Genomic DNA, 15,938 nt, shown 5'->3' with positions numbered 1-15,938 from the left:
GAATGTCCCCTACTTTAACAAAGGACGCGCTGGTGGAGCAAACGGTCAAGTGCTCAGCTGCTAACCAAAAGGTTGGCAGTCCAAACCCATCCAGCAGATCTGCAGGAGAAAGACCTGGTGATCTTCTCCCGTAAAGGTTACAGCCTAGAAAACCCTATGGGGCAGTTCTACTCTGTCACGTGGAGTTGCTATCAGTCAGGATCGACTAGATGGCAAACGACAACAACAGCGTCACACCCCAAGGCTGCAGCACAGGGCAGGGCCTCTTCTCCTGGGTGTAAGACTCACCCTTAGGATTGCACTTCTCTCTCACCCTTATGGGCCCGATTTCCTGGGTCCCATTAAGCAGGTTGCAGCCTCCTTGGGCCATGCACCCTTGCACTCTCAGACTGGTGGAGATCCCTCCTGTGGAAAGGGGAAGAGAGGGAGAGAGGAAGAGTCAGACATTGAAGTTAGGACCATTCAAACCTCAGAGGGAAGCTAAGCTCCAGGAAGTCAGTCCCACCCTCCTTCTGGGACCCATGCTTTGGTTTACCCTTCCTCCCCCAGAGACTCACAACTTAGACTTCAGATCTCCCCACTGGGGACCTGCACCCTCAGGGACCCCAATGTCTCCAGCAACATACCTCCGTTGAGCAGGAGGATGCCATTGTAGCAATGCCTGAGCCCTGCTGGGCAGGGGAGCTCAGTCCCGCTTTCTTTGCATTCATCTCTTGACAAGCAGGTGGGGCACTGCGTGCCTTCTGGGGCTGGTGCAGCTGAGGAGGTGAGAGTGTGAGGGGGACTGAGGGGGATCTCAGTTTGGGTCAGATGCCTTCTCTCCACCACTCTTTTGCCGGACCCAAAGTAGACCTCCTGAATCTCCAGGAACATCCCCCCTCCTTTTCTCTCACACAGGCCCAGAGTGTGGAAAACTAAAGATGCATGGTTAATGAGAGAGCAAGGGAGAGAGGGAAAAAGAGATCTGGGGAGAACTTGGGGCCTGAATGCAGAGGAGGTCAAGGCAGAGAGGTGGCACTGAGGTCCCAGATAGGGTGTGATGGGGGTGTGCAGGGCACAGGAGAGGCCTTCTGGGGTCAGACACAGGCAGGATTGTCAGGGCAGGGGTGGTGCTGGGGTCCCACATCTGGGTGTGGTGGGAGTGAACAGGGCAGAGGAGGGGGCTTCTGAGACCTCACACAGACACATTGGTCAGGGCAGGGAACAGGTGCCCTGGAAGGAACAAGTGCATGGCCTGCAAGTTCTACTAAATGGTCAAAGAAGACAAGACATTCACAAAATATTCCAAAAAGTAGAAAAACTGCAGAACACAGCCCTCCAAATGCGATTCATAAAGCTCACGTACTGTCCATAGCAATACCAGACAAGAATGGTGGGGGAAAGTTATAGGCTAGGCTCACTTAGGAAGAACAAAATGCAAAAAATAAAAAAATTTAAAAAAAAATAAAGTATTAGTGGGCCCAACCTAGCAGTACAGAAAAAAGGAGCATGCAAAATGCCCAGCTTACATCACAGCCAGTCTGAGGTCAGTTTCACATCAGAGAAGCAAGACACTTTACTGCTTTGGGGCCCTTAGAAGAAGCTGGGCTAGAGGAGTCCTGGGGGTGCATGAGTAGGGCAGGTGAAAGCCAGGGAGTGAGTGAACAAGCCAGGAGCAATCAAGGGAGAGATGGAGGGAGCCATGAGCAGGTGAGCAAGGGAGCTGCTGAGTGAGCAATACAGTGGGCAAGCAGATGGAGTGGGGAGCCAGTGGGGGAGAAGTGAGTGAAAAAGGGAAAATGGGGAGAGAGCCAGGCACAGGGGAGAGACCATGGGGGGTGGGAGCTAGTGGTGAAGTGGTTAGTAGGGGAGGGTTTGGAGGCAATGATTCTAAATAAGCAGCCCCTCTACACTCATCTCCACTCCCTCAGCCCTGTTGCTCCCTTTTGCCCTACAGCCCATTTTCCCTCCTCTGCTTCCTGCCTCCCTTACCTGTGGAGGATGGGGTCCAGAGGGGCACACTGTTGGCCAGGTCATTGCACAAGTTTGCCTTCCTGCACACATGGGTGTAGGAGATGATGGAGAGGCCCGGGCCGGCCCTGTGCTCCGTGACACGGGCCTCTTGGTCTTCAGCCTGAGTGCAACCCTTGGTGATCACTACATTCACCTGGGGTCCTAGGCAGGAGAAAGGAGGCTGACAGGCGGGCATGGATCAGGACTCCAGGGTCCTGGCATAGGGGAGAGAGGCTCCAGAGAAGGTGACTGGGCATTCCCTACTCCCTCGCTCCCAGTTGCTCCTGCTGGGGAGGGGAAGCAGCTCTGGTGATGGAGAAGGGGTCTCCTGAGTTCCTACACAGATGCCTGCAGGGCTGGGCAGGGGTGTTGGCCTGGAGGGCTGAGGACTGTGGCCCTTGGGCCTTCTCACCATTATGAATGAGCATCAGTGTGTCTTGGCAACCCCAGCCTTCCTCACAGTCTTCCTGGCCAGTAGTCCACCGGAGGGGAAGTTCAGTTGCATTATACACAGAGTTCAGTGTCCCCTTCTGGCAGGTCAGGGCCTGGATTCCTGGAATGGGAGAATCAAATCCATCTTAGCAGGGCTCCTCTACTCCTTTCTGAGGGAGATCCTCTAGCTACCGGCCTCTGGGAGTGGGTCCTCACTCATGGGACAGGGTGAGGGTGACCCCCAGGAGGGCCAGTAGGGTGACTGGACTCATGGCCAATCTGCAGCTAGAATGCTGGCACCTGCTCTTTCTCTTGGGAAATCACAGTTCTTTTATAACATATCATATCAAAGGCAGTCCAGGAAAGGGATAACTAAGTGCAGGCCTTGCTAAACAAAGTCCTAGCCCCTCCCTCTGAGTCTGCAACTGCTTGAAAGGCTTAGAATCTGGGGCCTCTTTGCCTCCCTCAGACACAGGAGTCCAGGTTCCCAGCCCACTCCTTCCTCAGACCTAGGAGTCCAGAAGCCTCCTTCTAAGACTCAGAAATCTGGAAATTCAGACTCCTAGCTTCTTCCTCCCTAGACCCAGAAATCTGGTCCCCCATACTCAATAATAATTAGAAACTGAGGCATCCTGGCCCCGGGCCATACCAGTCTACATCCCCAGTCCCCTGTCCTACTCAACCCACATACGTGGGTCCCCACCTCTGCCCTGTTTCAGGGTAGTTTAGGAAGGTGGTTTCCTCAGCTCTCATGGAACCCTGGTCACATTCTGGCCCCAGGTGGGGAAACGCCTGATTGCCTGTGAGGAAATCATGTGGTGGCATTGGCTGATACCTATATTCTCTCTGTCCCAATCTCTGTCCCCATTGACTTCCTCCTTCCCTTTTCTTTCTCTTTCTTTCCTGTACTGCTTTCCCTTTTATTCCTCTTTTCGAGCCTTTCTCTCACACTTTCTCTTCTTCTGCTCTCTCCCCTCACAGCACAACATAGGCCATAGGGTCACCACTTCTCTACCACTCTGGAAGGAGTTGGGGTATGCCATGGGGAGAGGAGGGTAGTAGAGACTGAATAGCCACTGAAGAACTAGGGTGTTCCTTGGAGACTGACTAGCCATTGAAGAATTAGGGTGTTCCTTGGAGAGTGACTAGACATTGAAGAACTAGGGTGGGGTGTTCCTTGACAAAGCAAAGTGTCCTTCCCAGAAACTGAGAGGTGAGAGCGATGGCATGCTAGAAAGCCAGCTTCTCAGAAAAACAACAACAAATCTTGCTTTGTAGTCTTGGCCTATTTCTGTAGTGTAAATACTCCTACCACGTCTGACTTTAAGCTAACTACAATTTAACAAACAGCTCACAAAATTCGTAAATATTTAACAATTGAGTTCTGTAAGCCTATTGAGCCACTGCCAGCACATCGATGGGTGAAAGGAAGACAGGAAAGAATAAAGGGTATCCGCTAGTGACACCAAGGTCCCTGGGTGGTGCAAGTGATTTGCGCTCATTTATTAACCTAAAGGGTGGTGGCTCAAACCCACTGAGGGATGCCACAGAAGAAAGCCCGGCAATCTGCCAGATTTCAGCCAGAAAACCCTGTGAAGCTGTTCTACTCTGTCCCAAGAGGTTGCCATGAGTTGGAATCAAATTGACAGCATTCAGTTTCGGTTTTTGTTTGTTTTTTGGCTAGTTATTGCAGGAGATAGATATGAGTATATAAGAAAGAGATGGGAGAGAGAAAAGAGCAGGTGAGAACAAGGATAGAGAAGAAACAGAAATTAATTTGTAACCTGCAATTATATGTTGATTTATAACACATTTATCTATTCTAGTTTCATCTGTGTTTGCCAGGTTAATATTTGCCACACAGGCAGTGACACGTTTGTCTCATCCCCACTGTGTCTACACCACCACCTTTGCATGTAGTAGATGCTCAAAAAACATTATATTTATATGAATGGATTAATGACTAGCGAAAGACAAAGCCACTACTAAGATTTGAGAGATTGTGCACTGCAGAACACTGTCCTCTCCTCAATGACTCACATTGTGAATGGTGCCCTCTGGAGTTGTGCAGACCTGAAGTACTGTCCCTGGAAGACGAGGGAGAGTAAGGGTTGCTAAGACACATATAAGTCATAGACAATCAATTAAACGTCTTGTTTTAGTCCACAAATATTTACTGAGGCTGGACGTAGTGCCAGGCAATTTCCTAGTTGCTGGGCTACTAATTGTAGAGCTCACAGCCTAACGAGAGAAATAGACACTAAACAAACACACAAACAAGAAAAATGTTAGATGGTGTTGGGTACTTTTAAGCAGAGAGTAAAAATCAGGTGACGTGAAAGCAAGTGACTGAGCTGGTTGCTTCAGCTGGAAGGGGATTGAGGGGACTTCTCTGAAGAAGTGACATTTGAGCTGAGAGCAGAATGAAAAGAGCCAGCCATGGAAAGACATGTGGGAAGAGCATTCCAGGCAAAGGGAAGAGCAGGTGCAAAGGCCTTGAAGTGGGATCAAGGTTGACTTATGAGAAGATTAGAAAGAAAGCAGGTGGGCAGAAGGGAAAATGACAGGAGATGAGAGTGGAAAGGAAGGCAGGGACCAGACATTATAAGACTGAGTCAGAATATTAAGGTAGCCTTCCCCAGAGCCTTAGTGGTGCAGTGGTTAAGAGCTATGACGAGCTACAGCTGCTAACCAAAACGTTGGCAGCTTCAAATCACCAGCTGCTCCTTGGAAACCCTATGGGGCAGTTCTACTCTGTCCTATAGGGTCACGACGAGTCAGAATCGACTTGACGGCAATGGGTTTGGTTTTTTCTTTCTCTCAAGAGTCCTACATATTCTAATAATACCAACTTCATAACAAATGTTTTTTGGCTAGTTATTGCAGGAGATAGATATGAGTATATAAGAAATACCAACTTCCTAACTTCATAACACTACTGTTTATTACTGATGCCATAGAGTTCTGTGGTTAAGAGTTCTAAGATATTCACCCACAGCACTGCCAGCACTAGGTTGCTAGAGGTGAGGCCAAGATGACAGAGTAATCAGACTTTTCCTGTGGTCCCTCTTACAACAAAGACCTGAATAAACAAGTGAATTGATTATATATGACAATCTAAGAGTCTTGTAGATCAAAGGCAAAATTAAGGAATCATACTGAGTGGCAGGGGGAGGCAGAGATGGTTCAGAAGCAGCAAGGACTTTCCAGACCTGACCCAGCAGGAGCAGCTCCCTTCAGGCTGGATAGGCTTGCATGCTTGGTGAGGCAAGCAGTGGCCCTCAGGAGGCGTTTTCCACATCGGGAGACACCAAGCGGCAGAGAGTCTACTCTAGCCTCCATAACCAGTGAAAAGAGACGCTCAATTGGCAAAAAATAAATACATGTGTCTGACCTACCACGTGGATCAAAAAACACCCCCTTTGGGAAAAACCTCTCTCCCATTTACCTGCACACTCCCCATTCTGCACCAGGTCTTGGGCCAGCTTCAGCAGCTGCCAACTCCCCTGGGCCAGAAGTAGGACGGGTCACTTGCCCTGAGCCATTCTCCTGGCCTTGGAGAGGAAACAAATTAACAAACAGGAAAAAATAATTTGACAGCTCCCCTAAGCCAGGAAATCAGAGTAGGCACAGCTCTTTCACCTAGGCACGGGCATAAGGGGTCCATGGACTTTGAATGTCTTTCATCCTTGCATAGACCTCCATGGGCCCATTTCAACAGCATAAGCCCTCATTATCACAGTAAAACAGGGTATATACCAGAGGCCTAAATTCAACTGTACCAGCTATATGGTGGGAGGTTCGTGACATTTCACACTGCTCTGCCCATTAAGCAGGGTCCTCACCTACCCACATCAGGGGCCTGAGGACTACTGGCTCCACACATGCCACGTAGCTACCTTGACAGCGATCTAAGAATGGGTGGTGCCTCCCAGTCCTTACAGCCAACAGCATTGGGTGCCCATGGTCCAGCTGCAAAACTCACTCAACTATGCTCTGTAGGGAACAGGGACATGTTTTCCTCCCAGACACTCAGGGGCAACAGTCAGTCCCCTGACTTACTCAGCACATGACCCTCTACTGCAGCCAAATACCTGTGCCTACACCAATCACCCATGCCTCTCTAAGACTGTAGGTGAGAGCCTGCACCACACACTTGGTGACTGACTACCTGGACACTTGAGATGAATCCATACAAGAAAAGTAAAGAGACTCCTGGGCTTACATACCTAGTAACAAATCTAACTACCTGGTGACAGGACATAAGAGCTTCAAAGGTGCCAATAGTCAAACTAGCTCACAGGAGCAACCTATTTGGGCATATCAAAACAAAACAAGATGCTAGGACACAGTAAGCAAACATAAAATAAATAAATATAATAACTTATTGATGGCTAGGAGACAACAGTCAATATCAAATCACATAAAAAGGCAGACCATGATGGCTTCAGCAAGTTTCCAAAACAAAGAATCAAGAAATTTTCCAGAGGAAGAGAATTTCTTGGAGTTACCAGAGGTAGAATACAAAAGATTAATATACAGAACTCTTCAAGAGATCAGGAAGGAGATCATGTAAAATGAAGAACAATATAAGGAACATACACACAAAGCAATAGAGGAACTTAAGAAGATTAGAGAAGAGCATAATGACACATTTAACAGGCTGGAAGAATCCACAGAGAGATAGTAATCAGAAATCCAGAGGATTAACAATAAAATCTGAAAATGAGACAACTTAATAGAAAGTCATAAGAGCAGAATTGAGGTAATGCAAGTCAGAATTAGTGAGATTGAAGATAAAGCACTTGACACCAACTTATTTGAGGAAAAATCAGATGAAAGATTTTTTAAAAATGAGGAAACCCTAAGAATTATGTGGGACTCTATCCAAAGGAATAACCTACGAGTGACTGGAGTACAAGAAGTGGGGGAGGATAACAGAAAAGACAGAGAAAATTGTTGAAGATTTGTTGGCAGAAAACTTCCCTGATATCATGAAAGAGGAGAAGATATCTGTCCAAGATGCTCATCGAACCCCACATAAGGTAGATCCCAAAAGAAAGTCATCAAAATATATTACAAACAAACTTGCCAAAATCAAAGATAGAGAATTTTAAGAGTGGCTAGGGATAAATGAAAAGTCATCTACAAAGAAGAGTCAGTAAGACTAAGCTCAGACTACTCATTAGAAACCATACAGGCAAGGAGGCAATGGGATGACATATATAAAGCCTTGAAGGAAAAAAATTGTCAGTCAAGAATTATGTATCTAGCAAAACTGTCTCTCAAATATGATGGCAAAATTAGGGCATTTCCAGATAAACAGAAGTTTAGGGAATTTGCAAAAACCAAACCAAAATTACAGAAATACTAAAGGGAGTCCTCCGCTTAGAAAATCAGTCACATCAGATAACAACCCAAAACTAAAATGCAGGAGGGAGCAACTAGATATCAACCTAGATAGGGAAGTCACAAAAATAAATCAAAGCTAAAACACTGAAAATAGGGAAACAGAGACGTCAATAGGTAAAGCACGAAAACATTAAAACAAAAAAGAGGGACTAAAAAATGTAGCCACAGTTCTTACATATGGAGAGGAAGTCAAGGTGATGTAAAGAAATAAAAGACTGGTTTAAACTTAGAAAAATAGTGGTAAACATTAAGGTAACCCCAAAGGAAACTAACAACCCTACACATTAAAATAAAAAACAAGGAAAACATAAAGACTCAGCAAATACAAAATCAACAGCAATGAAAAAGATGAAAAGAAAATTATGTATTTTCTCAGCACAGAAAATTACGTGGAACAAAAAATCTGTCAACAACACACAAAAAAGACATCAAAATGACAGCACTAAACTCATACCTATCAATAATTACTCTGAATGTAAATGCATAAATAAAGAGACAGAGAGTGGCAGAATGGATAAAAAACACGATCTGTCTATATGCTGCCTACAAGAGACACACCTTAGACTTAAAGACACAAACAAACTGAAACTCAAAGGATGGAAAAAAATATATCAAGTAAACAACACTCAAAAAAGAGTAGGAGTGGCAATATTAATCTCTGACAAAATAGACTTTAAAGTAAAATTCACCACAAAGAATAAGGAAGGACACAATATAATGAGTACAGGGTCAATACACCGGGAGGACATAACCATAGTAAATATTTACGCATCCAATGACAAGACTCCAAAGACATAAAACAAGCTCTAACACCATTCAAAAGAGAGACAGACAGCTCCACAATAATAGTAGGAGACTTCAACACACCACTTTTGGTGAAGGACAGAACATCCAGAAAGAATCTCAATAAAGACATGGAAGATCTAAATGCCACAATCAACCAACTTGATCTCATAGACATATACCAAACATTCCACCCAAGAGCAGCCACATATACTTTCTTTTCTAACACACATGAAACATTCTCCAGAATAAAACACATATTAGGCCATAAAGTAAGCTTTAACAGAATTGAAAACATTGAAATATTACAAAGCATCTTTTCTGACCATAAAGCCATAAAAGTAGAAATCAGTGACAGAAAAAGCAAGAAAAAAAATCAAACACATGGAAACTGAACAACAGCTTACTCAAAATCTACTGGATTACAGAAGAAATTAAGGATAGAATAAAGAAATTCACAGAATCAAATGAGATTAAAAACACATCCTATCAGAACCTTTGGGACACAGCAAAACCAGTGCTCAGTGGTCAATTTATAGCAATAAATGCACACATCCAAAGAGAAGAGAAGGCCAAAATCAAAACATTAACCCTACAACTTGAACAAGTGGAAATAGAGCACAAAAGAAGTCCTTGAGCCCAAGAAGAAAGGAAATAATAAGAATTAGAGCAGAATTAAATGAAATAGAGAATAGAAAAGCCATTGAAAGAGTTAACAAGACCAAAAGCACTTCTTTGAAAAGATCAACAAAATCAATAAACCACTGGCCAAACCAACAAAAGAAAAACACGAGAGGAAGCAAATAACCCATATAAGAAATGAGATGGGCGATATCACAACAGACTAAACTGAAATTAAAAGAATCATAACAGAATACTATGAAAAATTGTACTCTTAACAAATTTGAAAACCTAGAGGACATGGACAAATTTCTAGAAACTCACTACCTACCTGAACTAACACAAACAGAGGTAGAACAACTAAATAAACCTATAACAAAAGTAGAGATTGAAAAGGTAATTAAAAAAACTCCCAACAATAAAAAGCCCTGGCCCTGATGGTTTCACTGGAGAATTCTACCAAACTTTCAGAGAAGAGTTAACGCCACTATTACTAAAGGTATTTCAGAGCACAAAAAAGGATGGAATACTCCCAAACTCATTCTGTGAAGCCAGCATAAACTTGATACCAAAACCAGGTAAAGACACCACAAAAAAAAAAGAAAATTACACATCAATATCCCTCATGAATATTGATGCAAAAATCCTCAACAAAATTCTAGCCAGTAGAATTCAACAACATATCAAAAAAATAATTCACCATGATCAAGGGGGAAGGCATTATGCTGAATGAATTTAGTCAGCTGCAAAAGGACAAATATTGTTTAAGAACACTATTATAAGAACTCAAAAAAAGGCTTTAACATGGAAGAAAACATTCTTTGATGGTTGTGAGGGTGGGGAGAGAGGGAGAGGGTATTAACTAACTAGATAGTAGACAAGAATTATCTTAGGTGAAGGGAAGGACAACATGCACTACCGGGGAAGTCAGCACAACTGGACTAAACAAAAAGCTAAGAAGTTTCCTGAATACAACCAAACACTTCGAGGGACAGAGTTGCAGGGGTGTGGGTCTGGGGGCCATGGTTTCTGGGGACATCTGTCAACTGGCATAACAAAATTTATTAAGAAAATGGTGGTGCCTGGGGTCTAAAAAGCTAGTGAGCAGCCATCTAAGATGCATCAATTGTTCCAACCCACCTGGAGCAAAGAAGAATGAAGAACACCAAAGACACAAGGAAAATAATAGCCCAAGAGACAGAAAGGGCCACAATAACCAGAGACTCCATCAGCCGGAGACCAGAAGAATTAGATGATGCCCGGCTACCACCAATGACCACCCTGACAGCGAACACAACAGACAGTCCCTGATGGAGCAGGAGAAAGGTGGAGTGCAGAACTCAAATTCTAGTGAAAAGACCAAACTTAATGGTTTGACTGAGACTGGAGGGACCCTTTAAGACATGGCCTCCGGACTCTCTGTTAGCCCAAAACTAAAACCATTTCCGAGGCCAACTCTTCAGACAAAGTTTAGACTGGACTGTGGGACATGATAGTCATGAAAAGTGTGCTGCTTAGCTCAAGTGGATACATGAGACTAAATGGGCAGCTCCTGTCTGGAGGTGAGACGAGAAGGCAGAGAAGGTCAGGAGCTGGTTGAATGGACACGGGAAATCTGGGGTGGAAAGGAGGAGTGTGCTGTCACAGTACAGGGAGAGCAACTAGGATCACAAAACAATGTGTATATAAATTTTTGCATGAGACACTAACTTGAATTGTAAACTTTCACTTAAAGCACAATTTAAAAAAAGACATAAAAAAACTTACTGTGCTATTGGATACCTTTAATTCAAGCTTTAAATTAAGATATTAAGGTAAAGAAATCAGTTATTCACTGAGAATTAAGAAGGATTCCTTCAAAATTGGTTTATTTTATGTTGATTAAACACACAAGTGAACTAAAAACATTGTTTTACCTAGAAATTCACTGTATACTTGCAGTAATCAAAAAATAACTTTAATCTAACAATGCCCTTCTAGGAATTTAACCTAAAGATATACTTGCACATATATACAAGCATGACGGGTTTGGTTTTGAGGTTTGAGTACAGGGATATTATAGTAACCACTGTTTGTAGTAGAAAATTTTAGAAATAATCCATTTATGTATCAATAGTGAACAGGTTGAATTATGGTACAGCCATACAATGACAAAGAATAAAGCTGTAAAATGGAAGTAGTACTTTTCTTATGCATGATATAGAGGAAACTCCAAAAGTTATAAATACCATATTTTGCCAACCATTCATTTTGAAAAATGTCAAGCTACACAAAAGTTGAAAGAATACTGTGACAAATATAACACAGAATTCCACTACTGGGAAGACAGAATAACAAGGATCAGATTGACCTTCCTGCCTGAAACCACAAAAAAACTGTGCAGATATATTAAGTAATGATTCTCAAGACAGTAGACTTCAGGAAAATAATTGTTTCTTTGAGGAAAAAAACAAATCAGGTGAGTTTATGATTACCCCAGAGACACCTGGTACTGCAGTGGTTAAACAGCACTTAGCTGTTAACTGAAAGGTTGGTGGTTTGAACCTCCAGCTGCTCTGTGGGATAAAGATGTGACAGTCTGCTTCCGTAAAGATAACAGCCTCGGAAACCCTATGAGGAAGTTGTACTCTGTCCTTTAGGGTCACTATGAGTCAGAATCAACACTACAGCAATGGGTTTATGATTATCCCAGCTTACCACTTTGGAAGTTTCTAGGCTGCAGCATACGCAGGGGAAACGCAGAAGGAGTCTAGTGGTCTCCCTGAGTTGAGGAGGCAAATCTAGGAGTTTGGGAAGGTCAAGGAGCTACAGTTCACAGGGCATAGTATCAGAGAGGAGAGAACTGCATAGAGAGAGACACAGGGGGTCAGTAGATGATCTTGCTTGAGTAGTCAACTGAGTCCTGATCAGTACACGTGTCTAAGGAAACTATCCGAGGCCAGAGAAAGAACCACCTGAAAGTATTAGAGAGAATTATCCCCATAACTCATACAGAACTGCGAATAGTGCCTGTTCCCTCCAGTCAGACTGGAAAACATCATAATTTGTGGAGCACTGGTAGAATAATCAGAAGAGTTTTGCCTTGAATTTGGGGAAAAATAAGCCTAGGATAAGTACGGCTCTGGTTCCATCTAACAAAGCTTAAGAACAAGACCTGAAAGGATCAAAATGTTTCCAAGTACTTAATCGTTTCCTAGAAAAAAGCCTAAGAATATTTATAGAAATAAAGAACACCCAGCACCTATAAGGTAAAACAATGTCTGGCACCCAATTAAAAAAAAATCACATATGTAAAGTAGCAGGAAAATAAGACCAATTACTAAAAGAAAAACTAATCAATTGAAATTAACTCAAAAATAACACATAGCTTAGAATTACTAGATAAGTACATCAAAAACAATTATTATAATTGTACTCCACAAGTTCAACAGCTATAGAAAGATTAAACATGTTATGCAGAAATATGGGGAAAAAGGCAAATAAAGATGAACAGAGCATCAGTGAGCTGTGGGGCAAATTCAAGAGACATAATACTATATGTAATTGGTGTCTCCAACGGAGAGGAGAAAGAAGGTAGACACAAAAAATATATGAAAAAATAACACCCAAATTTTTTCCAAATTTGATGAAACAATAAATGCACAGATCCAAGAAACTCAATGAACCCCAAGGAAAAGAAAGATGAAGAAAGAAACACCAAGGCATATTATAATCCAATTGCTTAAAGGCAGTGATGAAGAAAACAATCTTAAAAATATCCATCAACAAAAGGCACATTTTGTAGAGGAACAAAGAGAGGTGACAGCAGATTTATTATGAGAAGTCATGCAAGCTAGAAGACATTAAAATAACATCTTTAAGGTAATAAAATAAAATAACTTTCAACCTAAAATTCTTTACCTAGCAAAAATATCTTTCATAAATGAAGGTAAAACAGACGTTTTTCCAGACATACAAAATCTGAAAGTATTCAACCCAGCAGACTTGCACTGTAATAAATGTTAAATGAAGTCTTTCAGGAAAATGATACCAGATGGAAATCTGGATCTATACAAAGAAATGAAAAGCACTGGGAATGGTCACTATGTGGGCTTAAAAAAAAAAGTTTTCTTATTGTTTAAGTCTTTTTAAAGGAAAATCAATTGTTTAAAGCAAAAATAACATCAATTTATGAGTGGTTTATAGCATCTGTACAAATAAAATGCATAATACATAAGCTGTGAGAGAAGAAATGGAAATCCATCACTGTAAAATTCTTCATACTATATGTGAAGTAGCTTATTATCACTTGAAGGTAGGTTAGAGATGTAAACTTTCAACCCTAAAACCAACAAAATCAAACCTGTTGCTATCCAGTCAATTCCAACTCATAGCTACCCTATAGGACACACTAGAACTACCCCATAGGGTTTCCAAGGAGCAGCTGGTGGATTGGAACTGCTGATGTTTTTGGTTAGCACCTGAGCCCTTAACCACTGCACCACCAGGGCTCCTCAACCCTACTAAAATCAGGGTTGTAGCTACTAAACCAAAAAGAAGATAAAAATGATATCATAAAACATACTCATTTACTGCAAAAGAGGAAATAGGGAGCAAAGAATAGATGGGACAAAGAGAAAACAAATAGTAAGATGGTAGTTTTTAAATCAACCATATCAATAATCACATTAAATGTAAATGATCTAGACACAATAATTAAAAGGTAGAGATTGTCACATTGGATAAATAAGCAACACTCTACAAGAAATCTACTTTAAATATAAAAACAAAACAAAATTAAAAGATATAAGAAGGTATACAAAAACCAAAACCAAACCTCTTGTTGTCAAGTTGATTCCAACTCATGGCAACCCTATAGGACAGAGTAGAACTGCCCCGTAGGGTTTCCAAGGAGTGGCTGGTAGATTCCAACTGCTGACCTTTTGGTGATCTTCTAAGCTCTTAACCACTGCACCAGCAGGGCTCCTTGTTAAAATTAGCCAAAAGAAAGCTGGAGTGGCTATATTTATAATGAACAAAGTAGATTTCAGAAAAAGAATATTATCAGGGATAGTGAGTCATTTCATAATGATAAAGATGTTAGTTCATCAAGAGTACATAACAAGATAATCACACTGAGTGACAGAAGCCAGACAAAAAACATTACATACCATATAATTTAACTTAAATGAAATTCTAGGAAATTCAAAAAAATCTATAATGATGGGAAGCAGATCAGTGGTTTCATGGTGTCAGAGAGGGGCAGAAAAAAGAGATTACAAAGGGGCATAGGAAATTTGGGGATGAGGGATATGCTCATTATCTTTAGTAATAGTTTCACTGGTGCATGCATATGGTAAAAATTATTAAATTTGTATACTTATAACATGGTCAGTTTATTATATGTGAATTATAACTCAATAAAGCTGTTAAAAATTGTATGTAGACATGTGAAATTTTGCTTACAGAATGTTGTTGTTGTTGTTAGGTGTCATCAAGTCACATGCATACCCCATGTGACAGAGTAGAACTGCCTCATAGGGTTTTCTAGGCTGTAATCTTTACAGCAGCAGATGACCAGGTCTTTCTCCCATGAAGCCACTGGATGGGTTTGAACTAGTAACCTTTCAGTTAGCAGCTGAGCGCTTAGCTGTTGCACCATCAGGGTTCCTTGCTTACAGAATAAGATGAATAATAACATACAGAGTAGCTTGCAAAAATACTTTATCTTGAACATTTTTCCCATTGTCTGCTATGGGGTGGAAAACATGCTCTTACAGCATAAAACCTTACCAGAATGACTATTGCCTTCAGCATCACGCACAAAGCCCAGCAAGCACTAACTCTACGTAACTCAACAGCTATACCGTAGGACCTCAGACCATGACAACCTTTCTCCCAAAGCTTCCCAGTGCTGGACTCTGTCAGCTCCTTCATCTAGCCAGGTTCTGTCCACCTGAAAGCTGTTCCATGTGAACAAGGCTCATCCCCTCCAAACCTTCTGTCTTAGGCTGGGTTCTCTAGAAAAGCAAAACCAATGAAATATATATATATAAATACATGTTGTTGTTGTTAAGTGCCATCGACCCTGTTCCGACTCATAGCAGCCCTATGTACAACAGAAAGAAACTCTGTCCGGTCCTGCACCATCCTCACAATGGTTGCTATGTTTCAGCCCATTGTTAGAGCCACTGTGTCAATCCATCTTGTTGAGGGTCTTCCTCTTTTTTTGCTGACCCTGTACTTTACCAAGCATTATATCCTTCTCTAGGGACTGATCCCTCCTGATAACATGTCCAAAGTATGTGAGACGAAGTCTTGCCATCCTCGTTTTCAAGGAGCACTCTGGCTATTTTTCTTTAAAGACAGACTTGTTTGTTCTTCTGGCAGTCCATGGTGTATTCACTATTCTTCATCAACAACATAATTCAAAGGCATCAATTCTTCTTTGGCCTTCCATGTTCGTGCCTATGAGGCAATTAAAAATATCATGACTTGGGTGAGGTGCACCATAGTCCTCAAAGTGACGTCTTTGCTTTTTAACACTTTAAAGAGGTCTTCTGCAGCAGATTTGGCCAAGGCAATACATCATCTAATTTCTTGACTGTTGCTGCCATGGGCGTTGATTGTGGATCCAAGTAAAATGAAATCCTTGACAACTTCAGTCTTTTCTCCATTTATCATGTTGCTTATTGGTCCAGTTGTGAGGATTTTTGTTT

The 15,938-nt window shown here is 42.0% G+C and overlaps 1 protein-coding gene across 1 annotated transcript; it reads right to left on the bottom strand.

The window, feature by feature from the left end:
- Positions 1-205: 205 nt before the first annotated feature.
- On the bottom strand, positions 206-6,310 carry LOC101340776 (CD177 antigen-like). Its single transcript, XM_004388810.1, has 6 exons — positions 6,278-6,310; positions 5,873-5,930; positions 2,405-2,569; positions 1,972-2,154; positions 627-749; positions 206-405 (listed from the first exon to the last, which is right to left on the bottom strand). The coding sequence occupies exons 1-6, from the start codon at positions 6,308-6,310 to the stop codon at positions 206-208; spliced, it is 762 nt and encodes a 253-aa protein (XP_004388867.1).
- Positions 6,311-15,938: the final 9,628 nt, after the last annotated feature.

This window comes from Trichechus manatus, unplaced genomic scaffold, assembly GCF_000243295.1.
Source record: "Trichechus manatus latirostris isolate Lorelei unplaced genomic scaffold, TriManLat1.0 scaffold00216, whole genome shotgun sequence".
Taxonomy (NCBI): Eukaryota; Metazoa; Chordata; class Mammalia; order Sirenia; family Trichechidae; genus Trichechus; species Trichechus manatus.
The sequence above is the reverse complement of the archived record's forward strand: the minus strand, read 5'-3'. Positions and strand labels throughout refer to the sequence as shown.

What these genes read in the sequence shown, in the direction of transcription:
- LOC101340776 (XM_004388810.1), bottom strand. Translation starts at nt 6,310, where the DNA reads ATGTGTGGAGCCAGTAGTCCTCAGGCCCCTGAT. An exon ending in GCAGAATGGGGAGTGTGCAG is followed by an intron (nt 2,570 to 5,872) that starts GTAAATGGGAGA and finishes AGCCCTGCTAAG; the next exon opens with ATGGATTTGATTCTCCCATT. An exon ending in CTGGACCCCATCCTCCACAG is followed by an intron (nt 750 to 1,971) that starts GTAAGGGAGGCA and finishes CAGCTGCACCAG; the next exon opens with CCCCAGAAGGCACGCAGTGC.